The following is a 26,650-nucleotide window of genomic DNA, read 5'->3' as shown; positions in this document are numbered from 1 at the left end:
TTTCTTTCCTGAGGAAGTAACCCCAAAAGATGATTTCCCCTTGATTAGACGTGAATGAAGAAGTCTGCGGTCCTGGTTAGTGCTGGCGGCCATCTTGACACCATGTAGGTAACCGGCCCAATGATAAGCTACCACTATGGAAAGAAAATGGAGAGTTTAGGTGACTTTATCAATTGGATCAAACCTTGCCTGAAGCCCTCCCTGCAATTAGACTTTTTTGTTATTTGAGCCAACAGATTCTCTTTATTGTTTAAATCAGTTTAACTTGGGGTTTCTGTGATTTGAAGCCCAGCATATCACAACTCCCAACTGATATTACTATTTCATAGTATTTTTTTTGTATTTTATACCATAACGATGAACATTCTCCATGTCATTCAACACTATGCTACATCACTTTAAACAATTGCATTGTTTTCTATCCTATGGAGGTCTCATCATTTATTTAACTCATTCCCTGCTGTGACATGCTTAAATTGCATCTCCAGTTTTTCACTATAATAAACAGTGGTTTGATAAACAAGCTTTATCTAACAACCAGTCCCCTCTCTGATGATTAGTTTGGGTCAAGTTCGGAGAATAGGAATGACTGGGTTGAAGAAATGTTTTTAGGGTTTTGATTTATTGAGTCAAATTGCTTTTCAGAGAGCTTGCATGAATTCACTCCCACAGCAATAAATAGAATGTTAGACATAGCCTACCAAGTCAATAGTCTGGACAGAACTAATTATATTTAACAGTGTCTTCATCTACTTATAAAGAATGATATTAAAATTAAAAAGTAATAATAGGCTCTAAACCTATTATATCTTTACAATCAAGTCAGTTAATGGAAGGTAGCAGGTGTGAGCAAAGGGCTCAGTGCAGACCTGACATCCATTAGGCTCAGGGTCTAGGGCCCAGGATACTTTTAGGGGTACATGAAAATGTTCTAATTTCTTTTAAAATCAGAAGAAAAATATATAATAATGAATCCAACCTGGATTATATTCTTTTTGTCAAAGCAGTTGTAGAATCTAACGTTTAATGTTTTCTTAATGGAGAAAGGGGCCCAGAAAGGCAAAAATGCCTAGGGTCCATGAAAGTCATAATGCAGCCTTGGTTTGATATTGAGAAGGATTCTGAGTCCTAGTCTAGATTCAGTGATCAATTGGCTTTGTCTGCCTTAGGCTTGAAGAGGGGAGGTGGCATCCCGATCTCGTCATCTTTGGTTTGGTGAGATGAGCACAGAGACGTTTCAGGTTCAAATTCCAGATCCACAACTTAATCATTTTTTACCTTCTGAGCCTGTTTCCTAATTTGAAAAATGGAGTTCGTAGGGCCTTTATGAAGTAAGGAATGAAATAATGAAAACTAACGCTGTGCCAGGTACTGTTCTAATACACTTTATGGGTATTAACCCTTTTATTCTCCCAGCTCCTACAGAGTACATAATATTCCTATCGCCACAATGTCTGTTCCAGAGAATTGAAACCTTAATCGGAATTTCATGTAGAGAGATAAAAAAACACAAACATGGATTCCTCAGGCTGACTCAGTTTCCCCAACTTGAAGTTGAGTGTCTGGCCCAGAAACTCCCGTTCGTCCTCATCCCTCCCGCGCCCCCTACAGGCCTGAGGTGACACTGTCTGGCCTCATCCCGCCGGAGCGTGCACGCTCCGGCAGAGGAAGCGTGTACACTCTCGGGACTGGGAAAGTAAAGGTCTGAGGGCCAGAGCCGGTCCTGGGGCGGAGACCCGGAGCTGGGGGCGTGGTTCACTGCGGAGCGGGGCCTCGCGCGGGGGCGGGGGTGGGGCCAATCCGCTGGGCCAGACGTGGCGCAGCAGCCGGGTGGTTCTCCTCCGGTTTGCGGGTCTTCTTCGTCCAGGTTCCAATGCGCATTCTGCTGCCTCCGCCGCCCCTGCTGCTGCTTCTGGCGGCACTGGCGGCCGCCGCCACCACCTTCCGGCCCGATTGGAATCGTCTGCACGGCCTGGCCCGAGCCCGAGTAGAGGTGAGTGCCCCGACGCCCTAGCCCGGGATCACCGCCCCCGACGCTTGCGGCCCCTTAGCCTAGTAACCACCGCCGCTCTGGTTCCAAGACTCTCCCGACTCCCAAGTCCCCATTGGCTCTGGGGCCATCCCTCTCAGGCTCCAGCCTCAGCACGCCCCAGCACCCACCGTGGAAGCGGGAGACACTCGATCTTGCGGCCTGGAAATGCGAACCCCCAGATACATTTATCACATCCCCTAACTCTTCTGGCCTAGGACTCTCCCAAACCTGCCCTCTGGAGTACAACTTCCCATCCCCCCATCGCTCCACTTTTTTCGGGAATTTCTTCCCCACCCCAGTTCCAGATGGTCTCTCTCCCGTTTCCTGGGGGAGGGAACACTTTCTGGGCGCCACCCCCACCATACAGGAGCCAGGGATGGAGGCTGGGAATTGCTTACCATACTCCGCAGCAGCCTCCCACCGCCAGGAAATTCCCCGTTAGAGTCCCTGTCTTGCTGTGTGACTTGGCTCATCACAGCCCCTCTCTGGGCTTTAGCCCGCTGTCTGACAAAAGGGAGGCAGGAGGAGGAGGGAGGACTAGAATAGGTGGTTCTGGGGTCTGGGAAGTGGCCATGTTCCCTCAGGGAGTGCACGGAAGGTCCCTCCCATCCTCCCAAGCCCGTGAAGCCACCAGATGGTCTGTAGGGCTGGGCCACATGTGGCAGGGACGGTCAGCTCTGTGTGGGTAGGGTAGGGACCAGATGGCAAGTGCCCTGGGAGTGCCAGGGCAGTTCTGAGCTGTTTCCTTCTGGTCAGCCCCACCCTGAGGTTCTGACCAGGGTGAGGGTGAGCCCCACCCTAGGGGCCAAAGGCGAGGCCCAGGTGAGGACTAGGGTGATCGTTTCTCTTGGGCATTAGGAGTTAACAGTAAGGTGTGAAGGGAAGAGCCCCAAGGCCTGTAAGTGCCCTTCCTGTCTTTGGCCTTGCTCTTTTCCCCTGGGATACCTAGGTCTGTTTCCCCATCTGTACAGTTACCCCTTTTGCCCACCAGGGGCCTCCATCTCCACATCTTGGGAACTGCTGTTCTGGAATTACAACCTGACCCAGCTCAGAGATGAGGGTGAAATGGCCTTGGGGATGTGGCTGGGGCAGGTGTGAGGGTCTCCTGACCTCTCCCATTTTGTCCCCCTACAGACCTGTGGGGGATGACAGCTGAATCGCCTGAAGGAGGTGAGTTTGAAGAATGGGGTCCCCAGCTCTATCCCCCCCAGACTCTTGGGGGGTGGGCAACATGGTCCCAATGATTGGGTACGGGAGGATCTCTGGGCTGGAAGTCAGGAGCTTGCACCTCACTCGCTGTGTGACCTCAGTGGGCTTCAGTTTCCCATCGGTATCCAGAGGGGTTTGGGGTCTAATGCTCTGGTTCCTCCCTAGGTGAAGGCCTTTGTCACCCAGGACATCCCATTCTAGTATCCTTCTTCAGTTCTGGGGGAGGGAGAATGAAGAGGGAATCTGCAGTATCTCCTCCCACTTAACTTCACAGATAGGATGACAAATAGTTTTCATCTGACAAGTGAAATTGGTAGTGACTGACCACAGAATTCCAAGGTAGTCTCCAAGTTGGGTAGGCAAATGATATTGGCTAGTGAGGACTGCCAGATACGGGAATGGAGGAGGGCCCTTTACTTCTTTGGATCCTAACTTCCTCACGCGTAAATGGGGATACCTGCCCTACCTCGGTAAACAAGGCTGTGCTGTTCAACATCAGCAAGTCCCACCTACCTCTGCCCACCGCTACTCACCTTGACACCGTCTTCAGCCACAACCTGGTAATGAAACACCTCCCAGGGGCCGACCCAGAGCTTGTGCTGCTGGGCCACCGCTCAGAGGAGCTGGAGGTGAGGCTTTGGGAGGCGGGAGGGGGGGCGGGGCGGTAGGCGGGATCCCGCGCGCTGACTTAGCCCCTCCAATTCAGCGAATCCCACTCAGCGAAATGACCCGTGAGGAGATCAACGCGCTGGTTCAGGAGCTCGGCTTCTACCGCAAGGCGGCGCCCGATGAGCCTGTGCCCCTTGAGTACCTGCGGGCGCCCGCTAGGCCCGCGGAAGACGCTCCGGACCGTGCAGACCTGTAGGTCTGGAAGTGCGGGGGGGCCCCCCCTGCCTAAGCCCTGGGGACAGAATGAAGCGCTCAGCGTCCCGGGATCACCTCCCTCGCTAAGGGCCGATGCCCCGTCCCCAGGCAGGCAGGGATGGAGTTGGGGGTTCTTCTCAACTCCCCTTTATTACCCTTCCCCCCGAGCTTCACTAAACTCCCTTACGTCTTAAATGAGAGTCGACTCCTTTCTTGCGGGTAGGGAATAGGAGCCCCCCGCCCAGTACTGCCGGCTCCCCAAATGCCTGGATGCTGGAGGGAGCACCTGGGCCCACCTTGCCAAGCTGCCCTCCACTCAACACCCCGAAGAGTGGCAGAGAAGAGTCAAGGTCGTTGAAAACCAATAATTTATCAAAACTCTGCGTGTGTGTGTGTGTGTGTCTGTGTGCGAGGGAGGGTGTCGCGACAGACAGGGCAGCGGTGGGCAAGCGCACAGAGAGGGGAGCGTGCCTGGATGGTGGGGGCAGTTGCCGCGGGCTGGCCATGCGGGCGGGCGGGGAGGCTAGACATTCTTCCCGCGCAGGCGCAGCTCATGGCGCCGCAGGTGGTTGTAGAGCGACTGCACATAGGTGAAGACGCACTTGGGGTCAGGCTTCTTGCCCATGATCATCATGTCTTCCACCTCCACCAGGGGCACGCAGTCCACCAGCATCCTGCGGGGAGGGGGTACAGGGGTGACTGTCAGCGTCAGCCCCGCCTTTTGCTGCGTCTCTCTACCCGGAGGTCTTTTCACTGCCGAAGCCTGCTGGTCTCCATAAATTCCACTCTCAAGGGAGGTATATGTGTGCGTGTAGTGGGGAGCCTTCCAGGAAGGCAGGAAGCCCCAAGCTTCACCCATCCAAGCCTGGAGGCACCTTTGTAGGGAGCAAGGCCAGGCAGGTAGAGGTGGAGATGAAGGAAGAGAAGATCTGTGCCTCATTCCAGTCAGGGTAGGGTACTGGTCTCTACCCCTAGCCCTGGGGGGGGGCGGGGGGTGTGTGTCTGACTTCAGACCCCGCCCACTTCTTTCTGGACGGGCACCACCTGCTCCTGCTCACCCTCAATGGTACACTGCAGCTGGCACAAGACTGTCAGTTGGGCCATTGCACCCAAGGGGCCTTATCCCTGGCACATCTTTCCCTGCAGCCAGGACCTGCCCCAGTGACCTTCTGGGCCCCAGGTTATCTGCCAGTTCCCTGGCCTGGTACATCCTGCAGAGATCCCCCCTCACCCCCCAGCTCAGGGGACAACTCTACTGTGTGAGATGGCCAGGGAGGGGTGTGGATAAGGGGAAGAGGCAGTTCTTTAACCCTTATTACTAGCCCCCTGGGTAGAGCAGGGGAAGCAGCTGGGACCACTTCCATCACTCTCGGGTGGGACCACCCTTCTGTCCATTCTCCAGAGTGCTAGATACACTTTACAGCCAGGGAAACTAAGTCACAGAGGACTCATTTGTTTCAAGCCCCACAGCTTATTACATGCAGGGCTGGGTCTGATGGGGCCCAGTCCCCAAGCCTTGAGTGTTGGCACCTGCCTGGAGCCCTCTCTCCACTCGGGGGTAAGTGGGATGCAGCTACCAAGCAACTTCAGCCCCAGAACTCTACAGCTGGAGTTTGCTCCCTGGTTCCATTTCCCCTCCTCTCCCAAAGCAAGTCCTCTTCAGCATGCTCCCTCCCATCTGCCATGCCTGGCATATAGTAAGTAGTCAGTGTTGTTGAGTTTCCTTTGGCAGGGAAGGCATAAGGACAGGAATTGCTCCTGTTCCCAAGACACCCAAGGGCCCCAGGTCTACCTCCCATCTTGTGCCTTCAAGGTCTGGGATCATGGTAGGGCTGGGGCTTACTCCCAGCTCAGTGGACTCCTTCAGGGAAGACGCCTGGAAGACCTCTGTTTCAGTTCAGACTTTATCCCTGACCAGCTGTAGATGCTAGATAAAGCCCTCCCCTGTGACTCAGTTGCCCCATCTTTATAGCAACAGCGTTGTCCTTTTCTGCCTCATTTGAGACGTTGGAAGCACTTAGGATGAGTACGGGGTTCCTGACTCTGTTGCTGTTGTGCTATGTGCCCTTGGAGTCATCCCTGCCCCAGACTGGGCTTGTTTTCCCAGCTGTACTATGTTGGAGAGGCTGCCTCTCTCTGCAGCTCCTTCCAGCAATGACTATCTCCCCAGGGATCCCAGCCTCCCTCCCCCAGTGTGGAACTCCCTTCCAACCCTGGTGTCTTCCCTGGAGACCTTATAAAGCCATTGTTTACACTGGGGCTCACAGCTCAGGGCTCCAGCTGCCCCAGTGAAAGGCCAAACACCAGGCAATTCGAGCAACAGCACAGCTGAGTCACACTTTCCAACTGGATCAGGGCCCCTCTCCCTTCAGGCTGGCCTGCTGGGCAGCAGCTCCTAAGTCCATATATGACCTGGAGACAGCACCAAGCCCATTCTCCCCTCACCTGCGTATATGTGTGCACATGTAAGCTGCCCCCCACAATGGCTCCACGCCCCAAGGGGCATCTGAGTGCACCTCTAGCTCTGTTCCTGACTCACATTACTTTAGTCAATCCCCTCGCTCCCTTTGGGCCTGTCTTTTCTTCTCTTTACAACTTGGGTGTGAAAAGTGATAGGGCAAGGAAAAGAGCCACTATGGGGGATCTAGAGTTCTAGTTTCTGGCCCTAGCTCTGACCTAACCCCCCTGGGACACTCTCAGCCCATCTCTCTTCTCTGCTGAGCTCCTTGTCTGGAACGGGCAGTTAGCTCAGGATCTAAATTCTCTACCTTGGCCCTGAGGTGAGGGGACTAAAGTGGAAATGCCACACCTGGCTAGGGGATCCAGGATCCCAATCAGAAACATCTTCCTGTTAAACTGGCCCTGCTCCTAAACTCCCCAGCACGGAGTATGGCACCACCAACTCCTCAGGGCCCAAATTTGAGGCCGGGGAGGCTTCCTTAATCCTCCTTCTCCCCCCACCCCCACCCCGAACTGGATCCATGAGGAAGCTTGTCCTTCTACTTCTTATTAAGCTTCTCCAGCTATTTAGTCCACCCCCTCGCTCCCCATTCCTCATCCGAGGATTGTTCTAGAATGCTAACCAGACCACATACATCCCTCCTCTGTTTGGAAACATCTTATGACTCTTTTCCTCAGGAGGACGTTTAAACTCTTGACTGTGGCCCCCGCCTCCTCCTCACACCCAGACTAAACTTGCTTCCCTTCCTGCGGGTGCCATGCTCTCCATCTCTTGCCTCTAGTCCTGGTCATAGGCTCATCCCTCTGCCCGCAACTACCTCTCCCTCCTTTATCCTGAACCTTGTCATTCAGATCTCAGCTTAGTTTGCACTTTTTTCAGATTAGCTGTCCTAGACCTACAGGCTGGGTCAGGCACCTCCCCCAGAGTCCCTCCTGGGCTTCCTCCATCTCAGTCCTCGGTCATCATTTAGGAGAATGGCCTCGCCTGCTAGGCCCTGAACCACCAGAGAACAGGACCATGTCTGGCTCCTGGCTCTTCTCAGGGTCCCCCTGCTTCCCCCACCCATCCCCCAGGCCTCTCCCTGTGCCCCGCGCTGAGCAGATTCCAGTGTACAGGGCAGGCAGGCGAGGAGGCGTTTCTCACCGTGGGGCCCCGAGCAGGGGTTAGGACTTTTTGGTTTTTACCAGCCCCTTCTGGACCAGACAGCGGTAGAACTCCTGGATGTACGTGTACACGCACTTCCAGTCAGGCTCTCGAAGCCGCACCATGTCCTCTGTGTCCAGGAGCTGCGGGCAGTCCGCATGGGTCCTGGGGAGGGGAGGGGGCCGGGAAGGGGCAGGGAGGCGGGGCCCAGGCAGGGAAAAGGGGGAAGAGGCAGAGAAGAGAGAGGGGAGGAGAACAGAGAGACACACACATACACACACACAGAGACATGAGTTCAGTTACACTCTCAGTGCTGCAGTCTGCCAGCCCCCCGCATGCCCCCTCCCCATGGTGGACGTGCCGTTCACTACCCGTCACTAATGGTGTGCGATGCAGACAGGGTGGGGGGCCAGACCAGTCACAGGTGCAGAGAACTCTTGGGGCAAGCGGGAATGGGGGGTGGGGAGGGGGGGCAATGGCGTTGGCACCCAGGTTGGAGAGGAGGGCTGTGCCCCGGGGAGGGGGGGGTGAGGGAGGCGTGAGAGGAGGTGGAGGGAGGAAGAAGAGGAAAAAATCTGGGAGGAACCAGGAAGAGAAAGGCAGAGAAGGAAGACAGATGGAAGAGGGTGCTGAGGGTGAGGTGAGCAGACGGGGCAACGATTCCAAAGTGGAGGGCTTGCTGATGTCCTATATAAGCCTCTGGCAACACCTATATAGGCTGGGCGGGCACGGTGCCCAGGCCAGGAGCCTCCTTTTGGAATCTCCAGCCGGGATCCCGTGGGAGCAGGAAGCTCTGGTGATAGTGGGAGGAGAGCAGGACAGAGAAAGGGAGAGAGAGGGAGGGAGAAGGGGGCAGAGGGAGGATGGAGGGAATATGGACAGGGCCACCTGGTGGGCCTTAGCCCGGGCTGGTAGGCGGGCCGGTGGCTCCTTCGATCCGGCGGGCACCTGGCACACTCAGCATCGGGTGGGCAGGATGGAGGAGGACAGGGGCTTTCTGGGGAAGGGGGTCTCAGCCACTGTCTGACAGTGCAGCTGGCCAGCTCCAGGGGGCCTTGGGGCAGCTGGGCCTGGCCCAGATGCCCAGCCCCAGATGCCCAGCCGACACCAGCAGGGCTGGAGACCACACTTACTCAGCAGATGAGAAGGCCACTTCGAAGTTCTGGCGCCGGTTCTGTGGGCTGAGCTGCCCATAGTCAAAGGCTTCGGGGAAGAAGTTGTGCACCAGGGCACAGAAGGCCATCCCATCACTCCAACTTGAGGAGAAGTTCTGGATGTCTACGTGCTATGGATGGTGGGAAGACTGGTCAGCTCCCCCATGCTTTTTATCCCCTCTTCCCCCAACATTCTGGTATTCCAGACCTAGGGCAACCGAGCTCAGAGAGGCCCTATAGCTTGCCCAAGGCTGCACAGCAGGTGAGCAATAAGAACATGAGCCTCCTCCAACTTAGTCTGTCAACTCCCATGTCTGCTACTTACAGGGACAGAGCAACCAAGAGGCCCAGCACCACCCCGCTTACTTACAGAAATTTACCCAGTGTCCCTAAGAGCAATGAAGGAGGAACTCCTTGGGTGGGGTCTGTCCCTGAACCATGCCCCACATCCAAGGGACCTTCATTAGTCCCGGACACTTAATCATGTATTCTGGAATCTAGGGCATGTTAAATGTCCTCTTTAAGCCTGTTTCATCATCCCATTAGAGGGCTTCCCATCTTCCCTGCGAGGCATGGTGGCTGTGAAGGGTACAGGGTAGTGAGAAAGAGTTCTGCCAAGAGGGAGGTGCTGAGCCGCCTGGCTTCATAGAGCTTACCTCGTAGCCACGTGTCTTGGCACGGCACCAGTCCAGCAACATTTGCTTGATGCTGTTGGCATTGGGGACCCCGAAGCTGGTGGAGCGCTGCACTGCTGTGCGGGGTCCGCCAGGGCTGCTGCGAGGGTGTTATTGGGTACCGGGTCACAACACGATAGGGGCGCCACTTTGGTAGGTCCATTCAGTGGGCCTCAGCACTGCTTTCCTGGACCTTCAGGGCCCTCCTACCACAGCTCCAGCGGCACTTCCCGTTTCTGACCCCGCCCGTCACTGCCCATACCCCGCCCCTTGCGATTATTAGGCCCCGCCCCAGGCAGCTCACCCAGCCGCGCCCTCCTTTTCCAGCTTTTCAATCATGGCCTTGCGCGCCTGGGAGGCCGAGGTCTTGGGCAGGCTCTGCGCCTTCATCAGCTCTTTCTTCTTTTCCGCCTGGCGTTTCTCCAGCGCCGCCAGGCTGCCTGCCCGCGGGCTGGCTTCGTCCTCGCGGTCGAAGATACTGGAGGATGGGGAACGGCAGTTAGGCAGCTCCTGGGCCTCAGGCCCCACTCACCAAGGGAGGGGTCTTGTCGCAGTCCACACCCTACTCTTTCTGGCAACTCCAGCTTTCAAGGGAGGCTTCCTCACCACACCCATTTTATAAAGGAGTGCACTGAGGCCCAAACGAAAAGACTTGACCTCTATTGTCAAGTTACAGGTGCATTCAGAATTTGGGTGCTATCCAATAATAATGATGATCAGCATAACGATAGTAATGATAGCTCATGTCTATTGAGCCTTTCCTGTGTGCCATTTAAAACTTCACAAGAAAAAAAAAAGAAAACAAAAACGTCACAGGAGGGAGGGACCCTTATCATTCACACTGAAGATGAGGAAACTGAAGCCCCTGTCCTCAGAGTTCAGAGGGAATGGGGAGCAATACAGGAACTTGAACACAGGTCTCTGACTTCAGAGTCCCTGGATCCTTCTGGTTCCTCGCCTGAATTGTGATCCTGTCCCTGCTTTCTACCAGCCCGACATCTGTGTAATATAGAGGGATGTACCCTTTCTCAGGGGTCCAAGGTATAAAGGTGCTATGTGATGTAGGCTAGGCCTGCAGACATGGGGAAGTAGCAGTGCCACCAGGCAGTTCAGTGTGACAGATAGGCCTCTGTAAGGGTTCAATATTGTTGCCACTTGGAGCTGTGAAACCCTGAGCAAAATTTCCGGCCTCCCCTGTGGTGCTGTTGAGGGTTAGGTGAGATCACACGGCTAGCAGGAGAGGTCTGACTCTCACTCTGCCCCTCCCTGGCTGTATGTCTCTCATCTCCCAGCCTCCGTCTATATCCCTCTGTAGAATGGGTATGCAGTGAGTTCCTCTGTGGCACTGACTCCTCTGTGGGCTGAGGGTGGGCTGTACTCACCTGCCCATCTTCTTGGATGATGATGAGGAGGAGAAGGTCTTGGTTTGCACCATGGTGCTGCCACTACCATCTATAAGAAAGGGGAAGAGGAGCAGGGTGAGAGCCTGGGCTGGACATCAGGAGATGAGATAGGAGCTATGGGGAGGTAGAGTCGTAGCCACAGGCAGAGAAAAGTGACAACTGGACAGAGAAACAGACAGATGAAAGTACGGAGAGAGAGTTCAAGGAAGAGCCTGAGGAGGCGGGCAGGCAGGTAGGCACAGGGCGACACCAGGCAGCCTTACTCTCCGAGCGCCTCACGAAACTCGATTCCACTGTAGTGGTGCGGGCCGTCCTTGTGCCATCATCTGGAGGGGCAGAGGATGGGAGGAAGGGTGTGAGAGGCATAGTGGCCAGTAGGGTGCACATGTCTCTTCCCTGAGCCCTGAGCCCTGTTTGGCCCCTTACTGGAATGGACGAGCCGCTCAGTCTTGGTGACAGTGCTGACAGCTGAGCCGTCGGCTGCCCGCTGGCTGTGCCGTGTGGTGGTCTCGGTGGCCATGTTGCCACGGCCCTCCCCTGGCCGGGCCCGTGCCTCTTGCAGCCGCCATTCCCGTTCCTTTTCCCGCTGGTCTGGGCGGGGGATGCCCCATGCATGCCCGGAAGGGCCACCCATCACCCACACAGCACATATGCACGGGCACACAGGGCACAAAAGATGGGGTGGAGGGCAACTTGTTAGAAATACTGAAAACATAGGGTAAAAGGGCTCTCTAGGTGTAGCTGGGGGTGAGGGGATAACCATAACCTGGCAGGGAGTGGGGGTGTGTGATGGACGCAAAAAGAAATAAGGGAATATGAAATAGCTAAACTCAAAGGGGGAGTATTTGGATCCAAAAAAGGATTTTCTATGGGAATGAGTAGCTGAGTCTGGAGGGAGTATATAGATAGAGGGAGAAAGTACCAGAGTCCAGGGAAGAAGCTGGGTGAGGGCAATAGTTGACAGGGGCCTTCAAATGGGTTTTAGGGAGACAGAAGAGCCCCTAGAGGGAGAAATATCTAGATCCAGGGAGGAAGAAATTGGAGGTACCTGAGAAGTAATATGATCCAGGGAAAGAATAGTTGGGAGAGAAGATGGCAAAAGGGGTAACTGGGCCTAAAGAAGAAGTAAGTGGGTGGAGATCAGTGTGCTCTGGAGGAAGCAGCTAGATTCAGAGAGGGAATAATTGAGAATATATCTGGAGAAGCAAAGAATCTAGAATCTGAGGGAAAGAATAGCTGGGTTCATGGAGGAAGAAGCTGTGCCCAGGGAAGGGGAAGCTGGATGGGGGCAGAAACTAAGGTGGTCATCAATGGACCTCAAGGAGAGAGAAGTCGCTGGGAAAAGGAGTATCTAGATTCAGGGAAGCAGTGTTTGAAGGGCTTGAAAAAGCAACTGGATCCAAGGAGGAGTAGCTGGGAGAGAGAGAGAGCAACCGGGTCTAAGAAGGAGAAGACAAGCTGGTTGGGGATGATAACTGGGGTCGCCAGGGGAGAGAAGCAGCTAGGGAAGGGAGCAGTTGGAACCAGGGGGAAGGAAGCAAGGGAACAGCTGGGTCTAGAGGAGAAGCTGGGTAGGGCAGTTATTAAGCTGGTGTGTCTACGAATGGACCCCAGAGTGAGGGGAGCAGCTGGATCTAGGGTGGGGCAACTGGCTCTCTACCTCTCTTCCTTTGTCGGAGCTCACGTAGTGCAGCCCGAATGAGCTTCCGCTCCTCGAAGTCCGTAGTCTGATCCAGCTGCAGATAGAGTCCCTGTCATTGCCCACCTGATGCCTGTTGGTCCCTGCCCCTGCCAACTCCTAGCCCACCAGATTCAGCTATACCATCTTGTCCAGGATGCTCTCATCCTCGATGGCCATCAGCTCCTCGGTGCTCAGTGGACTCTGCCTCTCTGGTGCTTTGTCCACCCGGGTCTGCTCAGTGCCATTGGCCACTTCCACTGCTGCAGAGGGGGACTCTGCTGGCTCTGGTTCCATCTATGGGGTGGGAAGAGAGCATGGACTTTAAGTAGGAGTCTAGATGAAACCAACCATGCCCCCATTGAACAGGGCACTAGGCCCTGGAGTTGCACAGCGTTGGAAATTACTAGCCAGCCAGACTGCCTGCCCAAGGATGGCCGTGTTCGTGTCAGGCTCAGGGAAGAGGCACTGACAGCCTTGTTGTAGGGTTTCCCACATACCCAGGATTGTGTTTAGACAATTAATAGTCGCAATAACGGTGACTGCCATTTAGTAGTAAGCCCTGTATAAGCACTGGGGATTTTACTGTCCCTATTTAACAGAAGGCGAAACTGAGACTCAGGGCAGCTGAATGACTTGCCCACAGTCCTCCTATAAGTGTGATGCAGTCCTGGGTCTGAGCTGAAGGTAGCCTAACTCCTGAACCTGCGTTCTTTCTACTGCTTTATTCCCAGCCCCCTCCCTGGCAGACTGTGCTCTGTCTTTCCAGTTCCCAAGGCCTGGGTCCTCTTAGGCGAGGACCCAGGCAGCACATGCCCCCGCCTCCCACTCACGCCCCACCACACACGGAGGAGGCTGGACAAGGGCCCACAGACTCCTGACCAGGTGTCTGACTGGGGCTGCCCAGAGCCAAGTCCTCTCTGAAGCTCACTCCTACTTCCCATACTCCACTGGGAACTACCCTCTAAGAGACCTCCAGCCCCAGCCTAGCCCCGCTAGGGTATCTCCCAGCCCTTTGCAGACAAGCCCCCAGCCCAACTTTCACAGCCCCTCTCCTCCTGGCAGGGCCTCTCTGTCTGCTGTAAGGGTAAGGAGAGCCGAGGTGGCAGCTGCTTCAGGGAGGCTCAGCCTGGCTGGGGTAGGGGGTGGGGGTGGGGCTGGGGACTGGGCCTTGGCCAGGGGCTGCCAGGGCAGCCGCCACACACGTCTCAGGGGCAGGAGCCTGGCACCCTCTGGCTTCAGTCTTGGAGCATTAGTGCCCCAGTCCCTTGTACAGATAGGTAAACTGAGGCTCAGCGAGATGGTGGCACACCTAAGGTCACAGCAGAGGCAGAGCCTGGCTCAGAACCACCCCTTCCCCCCAGACCATAGGGACTCACAAGACTGCTGCTGCGGGCAAGGCCGGCAGAGGAGCGGCGGCGGGTGCTGAAGGCAGGCGGGTGGGCTACGGGGGTCCCGGCATCCTCGGCCGCCTGGAAGAGGGCCTCGGGGTCGGCGGCAGCTAGGAGCAGCTCACTGGGCTCCAACTCAGGCTCAAGGTCAGGCACAAGTGGGACCCCCAGCCGCAAGCTCAGAACCTCCACCTGCCTGCCCAGTGCATCCAGCCGCCGGCTCAGTGCTGCTGTCTCCGCCCGCAGCTCTTCAGTTGCTTGGGCCACTGGCTCCACAGTTGAGACAGCTGCCTCGGCTGCCTGTGTCACTGCCGCCCGGCCTGCCTCAGCCACAGCCCGCAGCTCTTCCAATGCTTGGCCCAGTCGCTCCTCAAGGGCTGTGGCCAGCTCAGACCCAAGCCCTGGTACCCCCGGCATGGTGCTGGCAGGGGCTCTATGGTCGGGTGACGATGGGGACAGTGGTAGGGATTGCTGCCTCTGGCTGGTAATGTCAGAGTCTTTGCAGCTGGCCTGAGGGCGAAGGCAAGGGCAGTGGGCCTGCCCCGCCCCTGCTGGCTTCCCAGCCCGCTACCCGCCAGCTGGGGCTGCAGCCCAAATAGAAACCTATTCTGGGCTCCCTGTGGAGGGGACCTTGGGGGAGGGGCGGCCTGCCCAAGCAGGCAGACTGCCAGGCCTGGCCCTGGCCCTGCAGAGATCACAGACCCGAAGCACAGCAGGGCTGCAAAGGTTTGGAAGGATTACCGAGGCCAGGGCCCCATGCCTCTTAGGTGGGGAAACTGAGGCAGGGAGCAAGGAATGGGCCTGCCTGAGTCACCATGTGCATTAGCTGTGAGGATCCATTCTGCCAGACTCCAGAGCCTGCACGCCTTTGCCCTCGTGCCATGCTATTTTAGGAAACCTTAAACACATGGGGGAAATGGAGGCACAGGGAGATGGGACATTAAGCAACCTGCTGTAACAAGTGTCTTGTCCCTGAGATAAATGTCCTCTGGCCTGTCTAAGGTTCCAACCAGACTTTGAGCAAGTACATTATAGGCACATTATCTGCTTCCTCTTGGTTCTAGATGGGTAAACTAAGGCGAGTTGGTGGTATCAGACCCAGGACTCCTGTGACACTTCCCACCCACCCCCAAGGGCCTCAGCCACCACTCCTGCTCCCTTTGCAGAGAGTAGTTAGGTCCAGCTCTGTGGGGGGAAGGCTGTTTTCTTGCCCCCACCCTCTCCCTATCACCCCTGAGAAGGCCCAAAGCTGGCTCTAGCCATCTCACCTCAGCCAAAGTCCCATTCAGTCCCTGGTGTGCACAGAGGGCATTACCCGGGCAGCCTGGCAGCCCACTGGGGATCCCTTCCCCAGCTGAGCTCCCAGCCAGCTGATCCAGAGCTTGGGAATGAATAATGGAAGGGTGCAGCGTATTCAGTTCCCGTGGCACCTGCTATGCTGCTGCCGCACCTGACTGGCGCCCCCCTGCCTGTCTGTCTCCCATCAGTGCTTCTGCCCAGCACGCCCCACCCTCCAAGACACAGATGCTAATCACTAATGTCCAATCTTCTAATGGGCCAGGCTGATCTTGGATGAGCAGACGATCAGCTCTGCACCTTGGAGCTGAGGTCCAGTGTGGAGTAGAAGCAGGGGCACTGGGGCTGCCACAGGAAGAGGGGGGCAAGCCCTTACCATCCTGAGCCTCAGTTTTCCCATCTGTTCATTAGGAATAAACCAACTAATTTTGGAGGGAAGATCAGAGATCAGCATATGGAAAGCTTAGGCCAATACAGAGTAAAATTTCTGACATGTCTCGTGGCTGATAGGCTAGGGTCTGGCCTTCCTCTGCCACCAACTGGCTGTGGACTGTGGGCAGCCACCTTCTCTCCGGGCCTGTTTCCCCGTGTGTGCAGTGGGGGAGGAATAGAGTAGAGGAACCCTGCCAGCTCAATACCCTGAAGCAGTCCATAGGAGGTGGATGGCGAGGTTGGTGGCGTGAGGAGGGGCTCACCTTAATGCTGCAGCCTCCTCGGCCACCAGAGGAGGCATGGCTGAAGCTGGTGATGTGAGTGACACTGCCCAGCCGGGCCGGTGTCCCAGAGCCGCTGATATGGGTGATGGTGCTCTTGCCTCCACTGCTGGTGCTGAGAAGGGTGGGGGGTGCCCGCAGCCCCAGCATCAGTTCTGGAAGGGAAGAGAGGCTACTGTCAAGATCAGGTGGGGCGAGGACGGTGCCAACCAAAGAGGATGACGCCCCTCGCTCCCGGCACACCCTTTGGAGATAGACGGAGCCCTGGCCACAACACCTGTGCTGTGTGCAGAGCTGGGAGGCTGCAGGCACTCATCTCCAGCAGCAGGGAGGCCTACCTGCCCTTTGGTTGCCTGTGGGCAGCAGCACCCGGCCTGTGGAGGCCTGGCCACGGCCATCCTTGATCTCAATGGTGAATGTGGTCTTCATATTGGCCCCTGGCTCGGCAGCGCTGACAGCCACGGGCAGCAGGGCACTGGGCTCCTCTGAGCGGGCTGCGGCCCCCCCTGCTCCGTTTTCAAGGGGCCTGGCAGCCAAACCCCGCCCCCTGGGGCCCTCCCCCCGGGGATAGCTCTGAAGTTCGGCCAGGGGCCGGGCTGTTCCGTGTTGGTCCTTGCTGAACCGAGAGGAGGTGTTACAGGAGCCCCGTGAGGAATGGCTGGAGGAAGAGGCAGGGGTGGTGCTGACATGGGAGGGGCCCAGGAGCCTTGCAGGGGTCGAGGGACCTAGGACTGCTCGGGGTGGGCTGTCCTGGAGCCCAGCCGCCATAGGAGAATCAGATGTGAACTTGCGCACGCGGTCCAGTACAGAGCCAGCCCGCTGGAACGGCGAAGGTCCACTGGCAAGGGGGGTGGGCTCTAGAAGGGACAGGAGGGCTGTCAGTGACTGGGTAGGACAGGGACTGCCCAGAGCCAGGGGTAGTGGGAACAGGCAGTACCTTGGTTCTGGGCTGGCTGGCGGGGGCTGAGCATGGACAAGGAACGTTGGCAGGGACGGGGTCCAGCTAGGTCTGGCAGTATGGGGAGGTGGTAGCAGCCATGTAGTGGAAGAGATAGGAGAGTGGACGGGGGTCCACTTCTCACAGTCCTATCCTCCACCCCTCCTCAGCCCCCCAAACCTTCTTGCACCCCAATCTCCTCAGCCCCCTCAGCCCGTCCCACAGCTTCTGGCCTCCCCACTCAGTTGCATCTTCCTTACAGGCTCCTCCTTCCCCTCCTGCCCTGAACCCCAGGATGACTTGGACACTCCTGGGGGCTATGGCTAGGCTTGGGCTGGAGGAAGGGTGCCCAGATCCTCCCTACTGATGGGGATGGGGGACACTCCCCTGGCCAGCACTGCCCACAGCTCCAACTGGGAGATGGGCGCACTCCCTTATTGGGGAAAAGAATGTGCCTGAGGCCCGTTGCCTTTCAAGGCTGCGGGGAGGCCTCTGGCCATGGGTGGGGTGGGGGGCGGGGACACCTCAGGGGCAGTAGGAGGAGTGTCAGGGACTGCCTGGACCTGAGGAGGCTGGAGCTGTCTAGGCACAAGAGCCCACTTTCTAGGCAGGGAAAGGGAGGCTGGGGTAGAGGAAGGCAGACGCCTGTAGCTATCCTTGTTGGGACCCTCACCCGCTCTCTTTGTGTTGGAGGGACCTTTGGTGGCGTCTTGGGCAGCAGCGGGCTCTGTGGGGCCAGGCAGGAGCTGCAGGGGAGACACAGCATGGGCAGGGGCTGACTCCCACATTAAGGAGCTCACCTGCCTGGTATACCTCGCCATCGTCCAGACTCACCTTGTTGACCTCCTGCCCCTCAGTGCTGGGGCGTGCTGGAGGCTCCTGGGGCTCAGGGCTGGCAGCCCTGGCTGGGCTGGAGGATGGCTTAGGGCTGCCCAGAGCCTCGGCAGCAGGGCACTGGGTCTTGGCAGGCTCCAGTGGAGGTTCAGGAGAGGCAGTTGTGGGTGAACTGTCAGGTGAGGCAGGTAAGCTGGATGTGCCCCTAGGTGGGGCCTGCACTAGGAGTGTCACTGTGGTCACATCCCGGCTGGTGACCTCAAGGTTTGGGGTTGGCTCTGGGACTTGTGCCTGCTGCTCCTGTTCCTCTGGCTCCGACACCTGTGGGGGACCCATGGATTGTGGCCAAGACTCCCCAGGCTGGCAGATGTTCAGGGCAGGGCATGCAAAGCAGAGGGGCTGGGCATGGTTTCCTGCAGGCACACCTGCTGAGCATGGGCACTGGTACGCCACTGGCTGTCCCCGATCCTCACTTCTTGGTACTGCCTAGTCAAGGGCAGTTCAGAGTGGACCACATCCTAATGACAGGGGTTGGGGACAGCTGGAGACCTGCTGCGGACTCCTAGACTTAATAAATCCCTAAAGCGGAGACCCCTGACCCCTGGCCTCAGCCTGGTTAATCAGCGGTGAGGGTGGTTGTCCTGCCAGGGACCCAGCGGCCTCTGCTGGCCACTTAGGGGACCTGCATGGCCTGACCTCTCACCCACCCTCCCTGGAGAACAGAGTCCACTTTGTGAACACTGCTCCACGAGTCAGTTGGGGCCCGACATGCAGGCCCTGTAAGCCAAGGTAAGGATGTGGGCTCTCTGGAGGGGGAGGGGCAGCTGCAGGATGGGTTTTAGCCAGATTTGCATTTCAGGGAGATGCCCATCTGCTGAGTAGAAGCTGGATGACTGGTGTGGAGGTGGAAAGTAGGCGTGGATGTGGGGAGGCCAGCAGGAAGGTCAACAAGGGTGGTCATGGGAGATGGATAGGAACCTGGACACAGTGTAGACAGACTAGTTTTGAGGGGAAAGCCTCGGTATAGACAACTCGGAAGTGGGGGACATGTGGTCAGAGGTTGCCTGGGAGAGTGAGCAGAGGCCTGAGATAGAGCCCCTATGTCCCCCAAACACTAGGAGGCCCTTCTCAGTCAAGCACCAATTTAGCAAAGACACAGGTGCTCTGAGCAGCTGGCATCCATGGGCAGAGGATATTGGGCCACCCTCCCACCTTTCCCACACTTCTTACCTCACATCGTTCCAGCCTGTGTGCTGCACGCCCCTTGCTGTCCTCTCTCAAGCCACTGTTGGGACGCCCACTGCACAACCTTCCAGCTAAGGTGACAGCTGGAAGGGAAAAGTGTCAGGTGAGTGGCCGGGAGGTGCTATGGGCAGCATGGGCAGGGGTGGGCCCGGGGCAGGGCACGTACCCTCAATCTCCTGGGCCCGTACTCGGCGGATGGCGGCCCGGATCAGCTTACGTTCCTCATACTCACCAGCACCTCGCAGCTGTGGGTGAGAGGCAGGCCACGGGTACTGGGCTGTGGAGTTCAGGTCGTCACCTGCCCTGCCCCCACCCCCTGCCCTGGCCTGGGCCTCACCAGCGAGGTCAGCTCCTCCACATCACTCATGGACTCCAGCCGCCCCGCCAGCCGCGCCAGAGCAGCCTGCTGCTCGGCCTCCCGTTGCTGAGAGCTGCAGGGACATCATGCCGATAACCCCCACTGCCATGGCCATGTGGGCTGAGAGCGAGGGCCAGGACAGGGTACCCAGAACCTTGGCAGAGAGGCATGTAACTGTGCACACCCTCTGGTTACATGCTGGCACATGCATGCTCATGGACGTGAACACTAATACCACACACTCAGACATGCTGTCTACATGGGTGTGGCCAGAACACCAGGAATGGCAATGTGGTCCATACCCACAAACATCCCTGCGTATCCCAAAAGGGTGCCTGTACGGCCATTTGCACACCAGACGGGCTGCAGACACACCCGTGCTTGTGCCTGCCTGAACAGCACGAGCTGAGCCCTGGTACTTATGCCCCCCACCTGCATGTCCAACCCCGCCCCCACACACACTCACTGCAGCCAGTTCTCCTTGTTGTCCTGCCGCTCAGCACGGAAGCGCTTGGATGCCAGGGCCTCCTCCTCTCGCTCCAGCTCCTGCCGCTGCAACTCCCGGATGGCCGAGCGGATGCGCCGCCGCTCTGCCAGGTCCGCTGTAACCTCCAACTACGGGGTAGGCAGGGTGGAGGGACAGGTCATTTTGGCTGCCAGGGCGGAGGGCGGGCACCAGCTGCCCACGGCCTGGCCTGTGGCACAATGAGTGGTCTGTCTCCACTCTCCCTGCCCCAAGCTCATCACGTGCCTGCCTGCCCACCCACCCAGTGTCTCGGGAAGACCCAGCTCATGCAGCCACGGCTTCTGGACAGCCCATTGTGGTTCACAGAGTGAGCACCAACCACTCATATGTGCCAGGTACTAAGCCAGGTATTCCTTCCATTTGAATCCTGCTTCTCTGGGCCCTTCATCAAACCCCTGAGAGCCAAGGAATCATGGGAGGAGGAAGAACAGGAAGGCCATCCTATGGGTCGCTAAATGTCCTCGGGGATGGAAGGGTGATTTGGGCAGCTGGAGTCCACCCTGTGAGCAAGGGAGACTTCAATGGTCTAGTCCCAAAGCACCACAGCCCTGCTGGGGATGGCAGCCTCACCCACATTGGACAGGTGGGGAATCTGAGGCAGGGGCAGGTGCTCAGGAGTCTTAGCTTCCCTCCTAGTTGGGGGCTATTGTTTTCCCTGCACTGGCCCAGCCTTAGCCACCATCAAAGGGGCAAAGGGGCCAGGGCCCAGAGTGGAAGAACCAATCTCCCAGATTGATAAGGCAGCTATACTAGGGTTCACCCAGGGTGTCCATGGGGGACAGGTGCTCCCACAGACTTCTTAGCCCCTCAGTTTCTGAGAAATTGGGGGTGGCTGGTCTAACCAGGTCCAGGAAAGGACATCTTCTCTGGGCAATCAGCCAATCCTGATGTCTCTCCCACATCTCCACACCCCCCATAGCATCTCTGTGGTTCATGGGAGAGAGGACTATCCTAGGAACCCCAGAAAGATAATGGTAGAGATAAGCCTCCAGTGTGGGTCTGAGCCAGATGGGAGCAAGTATAGGCAAGGTGATTCCCTCTGTCCCTAGCCCCTAAGTCATTTAGTGGTAAGGCCCAGCAACCCTCTACCCCCTTCCTTTTTAGTCTCCTCCACATCATGCCTTCCTGCTCCATGCAGGAGTCTGATGGGAGATGGGGGATAGGTTTCAGCAGGGAGTGTGAGCTGGCCCAACTCCGCCATGAGCTCTCTTGTCCCAGTCTGAAGAGAGCAGGGAGAGTCCTGGGGGACAGAGTTGCTTCAGGTCCCTTCAGGCTCCACATTCCTGGAGAGCTATATATGGGTGGGTCAGTCCAGAACCCCCAGCCGGCTCTAGCCACAGACTAGTCCTGGGTGATCAGGAGCATGTCCTTAATTTCTCTGTGTCTTGGTTTTCTCATTTGCCAGATGGGACAATGGCCCCCACCTCAGGGCAGTAAGTAGAGACAGGGGTAGTGACTTGGGTGTCATCCCCCTTCCCTCCGGCTGTATAGCTGTGGCTACAGTAAGCATCATTCCCCTGTTTGGTTCCAGCCACTCAGGAGGAGGGAGAAAGAAGTGAGGGCAAATGAGTACCAAGGCATCAGTAACATTTATTGAGAATTGGTATGCCAGATCCCATGTTTAGTCCCCCACTTGTCCTAACCTCACAGAAACTCTGGCACTTTATTACTCCCATTTGACAGAGGAGAAAACTGAGGCTCAGGGAAGAGAAGTGATTTACTCATGGTGAAATAACTTGAGCCAGGATTTGAACCCAGGTCTCTTTGACTCCAGGGTCTGCCCAAGTCTGAGGATAGCTCTGTTGCTGGGGAGGGTACCTCAAAGACCTTGGTACTGTGTTGGGGGCCCCCTCTAGCCTGGACTAGAGATACCTATAAAAGGCCTAAAGGGGGGACCTATTATAGCAGAGGGAGGAAGAATGAGGCTCATCCTCCCACCTCCCAGTCTTGGCCTTGCCTCAGGCCCAGAGTCCTCTGTGATACACTTGGAGATTGAGGGCTGCGGGGACAGCTGGTCCAGGTCTTCCTAAGCACAGGTAAAGAGGCTCAAAGATGTAATGACTAGCCCTTTGCCTTCCGGGTCACCCTTCCCAATACCCTGGGCTCCAGAGATGAAGTCCTTGTCCCTGAAAAAAAAGCCTGATGTGGGAACTTGGCCACCTCTGCAACCCCTGGGAGCCTCAGTGTCCCAATGTGGAAAATGGGAACCTCTGTCTGATTCCTCCCAAGTGGAGGGGGCAGGGCTGGGGGATGGACAACATCATTCCACTGGTCACCCTCCAACATGACCCTTCCTATGGGCCTGGAGGCAAAGATCCACCCACAGTGTCCCTGCTGTGTGTGCTGTGTTCCCCACCCTCTCAGGCACCACCGTTATGTGTGGAGGGGGCTGTGGGAGGGAGGGAAGGAAGTACAAAGCGCCATTGTCCACCAGGGGGAAGGGGAAAGGGCTGGGGCGGTTTCCGAAACTGACAAGTGAAATTCTCCCCAGAGGAAAGCGGGCACTTCCGTCTCCTGGGGGGCCGGGACTTCGGTTACTTTTGCCATGGTTGCTGGGGCGCGTCTGACAGGCATTGGCGTCTTTCTGGGCCTCAGTCTCCCCACCAATGCAACAGAGGAGACTTTCCAGGCTTTCGCTCAGTCCCAGCTCCTCCAGCTACGCAAGGGGGACTGTCTGGCAGTGGAGCGAAGACTCGCCAGGGGGCGCTGAAGGCCCGCAGGCTCCGGAACCACCAACCTTCCCAAGGCCCCACCCACGTCTCGTCCACGCAACCCGGCACTGGGCGCCCAGAGGGGAGTCAGAGGGGGAGTCCCCGGGTTCCTCCTGCTTTAATAGCCCTGGCTACAGAGAGGAAACAGAGGTTCACAGAACTGAAGCAGCTCCCCTAGATCACCTAGCTAGTCAGTGTTGCAGGCTGAACTCGAACCCGGGACCGAGGCGGCCTGCATGTCCCCAAGTGCCCCATCCCACGCAGCCCCCGCCCGGTCCTCAGGAATGTGCAGCAGCCGAGGCCGGAAGCGCTACCCAGCTCCCCGAATCGGCCGGACGCTGGGGCGCCGGCCAGTTTTCCCTTATAAGGCCCGGCCATGCGGGGAGGAGCCCGACTCGGGACGCCCCCGTTCCTGCCACGAGGCCGGCCGAGGCCGGGCGGCGCGCGGGGCGGGACCCTCTGCAGCACCGGGGCGAAGTAATGGCGGGCGCCAGCGGTGGAGGAACGGGACCATGGTGGGAAAGACCTCGGGCAGCCTCATATCCCGGGATGAGGGGCGGGGTCTCGTCAGTCCTTTCCCAGGAAGGGGGACGGCGGGTAGGCCAACTACAACCACTGCTCGGGCGCCTCTGAAACCCTTTTCCAGTGCCCAAATCCCGCATGGGGTTAGGGGTGGCTACTGGAGAACCCTGAACCTCAAAGGGAATTCCTAAAGATGGGGATGCGTGGAGATCTGACTTTCTCTCTGGACCGCTCTGCCTCTACTACTTCCATTATGATTCTGACTTCCTGAGCGGAGGTCGTGCTGACCTTTGGAAACCCAACCCATCCCTTCCAGGCTGCACATGGCCAGCTGTGGTGGAGGCAGACACCCAGAGAGTCTAAGGTGCTGGTCTGAGGACACATAGCCCTAGTGCCTTGATAGGTCATGGCAGCGGCTGTGCTGGGCTGGCTCCAGCACCTGCTTCCAGAGGAATGGTGAGGGGGTTGGGTGGGTCACTTGCCTTCTCCTAGGGAGGGTAAATTTTTAAACCCCCCCCCTCCCCCTGAACAAGGGTCAGGGGTTGGTTCTTCATCTAGTTCAGCTGCTCCCTGCCCTTGCTGGTGGGCACATGCCTGTCCTGTGTGTTGTTCCACAGCCTCTTTGAGAACGGGGAAGGAGGGCAGGTGTTAGGGCAGTCAAGAAGAAGCTGGCTAAAGAGGATAGAGGGGGCCCAGCCTTCCTCCTCAAGATCTGGGCCCATGCCTCATTCCATCCCTATGCCAACTCTAGGACCTAGATATTAGGTTCACACACATTCCCCCCTCCCATTTTACAGTAAAGAAACTGAGGGGCTCAGAATGGAAAAATGACAGACTAGAAGTCACAGAGCTCATGAGGGCTCTTCCAGCCTTGACTTACTCAGGAGTCTTGGTTCCCCATGTCTCCCTTTGGGGTTGGTTTGGATCCTGGCACACCCTCTTCTTAGTCTGTTGATTTTACCTATCTGAGGCACAGTGTCCTCCTGGCTGTTAGGAGTGGCTGTGACCATTCTGTGAGATGGTGTGCCCAGCACCCTGCCTTCCCCCTGCTGTTCCCTGGTATCATTAATCATTGCTACTATCGTTATCATTGGGCCACCCCGTAGGGGTGGGCACTGAGAGAAACACATGCAGCCTCCCCACCTGTGGCTGTACATGAGGGAGTCCTTAGCAGTTACTGTTTAATCAGGTGGTGGCAGTGGGGGGCTGGGAGGGACCTGCCCTCAGCACCTGGCACGGACAGGCATGTGCCACTGGGGCCTCTGTGTCAGCCATCTGGAACAGGTCTAACCCTGTTCCCCTGAGCTCTCCTCCTGTCCCTTCCCCCATCACTTCCTTTTGTCAGCTGAGAGGTCACCTGGAAGGCCCTGCCTCTCTGGCCTGGCTTGCCAGTCCTCACAGTGGGGACGATGGGGCTACTTACCAGCTTCCGCAAGGCTCCTTCATCCAGCCCAGCTAAGGACTCGTCCGCCATCTTGCTGGCCCCTAGCTCTGTCCGTCCCCTCCTGGTGAGATTCCCAGTATCTGTGGCAGCTAACACCAGCTCAGGGAATTCTGCAGGCAACAGACATGAGTCAGGTCTGCTGGGGTCTCTAGAAACTACTGGCACTTGGGCTCTGTGCCTCAGTTTCCCCCTCTAACCCATGATCATTCGTTGCTGTCTCATCCTTGCTACCTGTGATGTGGCTCCTGGCTGGGAGTTGCCCTCAACCCTAGGGTAGTGTGCTAGAAAATGCAACAAACCAAGAATCCTGGTTCTAGCCTAGCCAACTCAACTGCCAGCTTGCTGTGTGGCCTAAGCTGGGTCCTCACTCTGTGTAAGCATCAAACTGGGAGAGTAGGGGACCTGGATTGAGAAGCTGGGCTCCAGCAAGGCCTACCCAAGCTGTGCTCACCACCAGGGGGTGCACACCAGACTCCATAGTTTCTTGCCCCACCCACCAATCACTAGGGCCTGCCCAGCCTACCCTACCCTGAAAGCTCAGCCTTTGGCTGTAGGCTGAGCCCAAATCCAAGACCCCGCTGCCACTGCCACTGTCATTCGTCATTCCCCCAGGTGACAGAAGTCTTGGAGGTAACCCCATCTTTCAATACTTGAGGACAGCCCTCTGTACACACCCCTCTCCTTCCTTTCTGCCCTCCCCCTGATGTCAACTGCCCTGACCTCATGAAGCAAGGTGTCCAGGCACCCAGCTCCTTTTGCCAATTCACATACTTAGAAATCAATTCCCCAGCTGGAAGGGCTATCAGAAGCTGAACCGTCCAACCTGTGGACTTAGACAAATTGAGGATTGGAGAGGACGAGGGATTTTTCACAGGGGGAAGGAGGAATCCAAAGACCCAGAGGGCAGAGATGGATTTAATAAAAATTTTGGCCACCTCTAGCTTCTGAAGCCCCCTTCCAAAATGCTTCTAGAGGCTCAGGACAGTCCCTCTTGTGCCATCAGTACCCATCAAAATGGCCCCCTAAGTCCTGGCTCAGCTTCCTAGCGCGGCTCCTTCCTTCCTCCTGCAGACCTAATGTCTTTCTGGAATTTGAGGGCCCACAGCCTGACATACCATAGGTGCTCAGTTAATGTATGGTGATTGAAATGGCCCCAGGATTGCCCCCTTCTTGTTGATTCATCCCTCAGTCATCCCTTCCCCCTCTCCAGAACAGTCACTTGTTGAGTCACCCAATCCAGTGAATGGGTCTGGGGGAGTCCTAATCCACAGTTGGGGTTCACTGGACCCTGCTTGTTCAAGTTGCTGCTTGCTTCTCCCATCCCTGTAGGCTCGGACAGATGTCAACCTCCCAACTTCCCTTTGTTGGGGTTCTTATCTACCTACTTTGGGGTAACCACCCCCAAGAGTGTCACTCAGTAATCACCAGACTTAGGTTCTGTGGACACTCTGAGTTCCCCCATGTCTTCTTAGGGCCAGGGGTCCCTACTCCATAATCTAGGACCTCCACGGGACTGTAGGAAGTCTCTTTTCCCCCAGGTATTCCTGCTGCTGCCCTACTTCAGTCCTGCTTCAGCTCCTTGTCATACAGTTTTGGGTTCCCCGAGATTGTGGGAAGTCTCAGAGGAATGTGGGAAGTTCCCCCAGGTGTCTGCCCCAACATACTAGCACCCCTGGAGGTTGTGGAGCGTCCTGATCTCAGAACCTTATCCCATGTTTTAGAGCCCCCGTGGATGGGTGGAGGCTCCCATATCTGAGAGCCCCAGAACCCTTGCCCAAATATCCAGGTTCCACCTCCGGACCCGTCAGGGGTCCTGGTGCCGCCTGGAGGCTCGCACACCCACCTCTCAGTCCGTGGCGCGCGGGCTCAGGTTAGGTCGCTCGGGATTCGACCGAAGGACTAGGAACAGTGAGGCGGAAGGCGCGGGGACTGGGATCCCAGAGCCGCTCAGCAACCGTCTCTGGGATTCTGGAAGCACCGCCTGTCCAGCCGCGCCAGCAGCCTTGCCGGCCTCGCCCCTCACCGTCACGCCAGCCAATCCTTGGGAGGGTCCCT

At 57.0% G+C, this 26,650-nt stretch overlaps 2 protein-coding genes across 5 annotated transcripts; one reads left to right on the top strand and one right to left on the bottom strand.

Annotated features, from left to right (window-relative positions):
- The first annotated feature begins 1,591 nt into the window (after positions 1-1,591).
- Positions 1,592-4,303, top strand: SELENOM (selenoprotein M). 2 transcript variants are annotated; one of them, XM_033097571.1, is made up of 5 exons: positions 1,749-1,993; positions 3,167-3,202; positions 3,407-3,441; positions 3,792-3,870; positions 3,948-4,303. In XM_033097571.1, the coding sequence occupies exons 1-5, from the start codon at positions 1,874-1,876 to the stop codon at positions 4,104-4,106; spliced, it is 429 nt and encodes a 142-aa protein (XP_032953462.1). In that variant the 5' UTR covers positions 1,749-1,873; the 3' UTR covers positions 4,107-4,303. The 2 variants fall into 2 exon arrangements, with proteins under 2 accessions (XP_032953461.1, XP_032953462.1); XM_033097570.1 differs by lacking the exon at positions 3,407-3,441 and having other exon boundaries at positions 1,592-1,993; positions 3,721-3,870.
- Positions 4,304-4,456: 153 nt separating this feature from the next.
- Positions 4,457-26,577, bottom strand: SMTN (smoothelin). 3 transcript variants are annotated; one of them, XM_033097567.1, is made up of 21 exons: positions 26,439-26,577; positions 24,575-24,705; positions 19,859-20,007; positions 19,372-19,465; positions 19,201-19,279; positions 19,020-19,117; positions 17,790-18,110; positions 17,629-17,701; positions 16,956-17,027; positions 16,357-16,875; positions 16,001-16,173; positions 12,763-12,915; positions 12,601-12,676; positions 11,367-11,531; positions 11,204-11,266; positions 10,920-10,989; positions 9,842-10,015; positions 9,520-9,637; positions 8,843-8,994; positions 7,710-7,874; positions 4,457-4,779 (listed from the first exon to the last, which is right to left on the bottom strand). In XM_033097567.1, the coding sequence occupies exons 2-20, from the start codon at positions 24,623-24,625 to the stop codon at positions 7,730-7,732; spliced, it is 2,745 nt and encodes a 914-aa protein (XP_032953458.1). In that variant the 5' UTR covers positions 24,626-24,705; positions 26,439-26,577; the 3' UTR covers positions 4,457-4,779; positions 7,710-7,729. The 3 variants fall into 3 exon arrangements, with proteins under 3 accessions (XP_032953458.1, XP_032953457.1, XP_032953460.1); XM_033097566.1 differs by lacking the exon at positions 7,710-7,874; XM_033097569.1 differs by lacking the exons at positions 7,710-7,874; positions 26,439-26,577 and adding an exon at positions 13,998-14,090 and having other exon boundaries at positions 4,460-4,779; positions 24,575-24,701.
- Positions 26,578-26,650: the final 73 nt, after the last annotated feature.

Source organism: Rhinolophus ferrumequinum, chromosome 25 (assembly GCF_004115265.2).
Source record: "Rhinolophus ferrumequinum isolate MPI-CBG mRhiFer1 chromosome 25, mRhiFer1_v1.p, whole genome shotgun sequence".
NCBI classification, from domain to species: domain Eukaryota; kingdom Metazoa; phylum Chordata; class Mammalia; order Chiroptera; family Rhinolophidae; genus Rhinolophus; species Rhinolophus ferrumequinum.
Note: the sequence above shows the minus strand (reverse complement) of the source record. Positions and strands in the feature narration are given on the sequence as shown.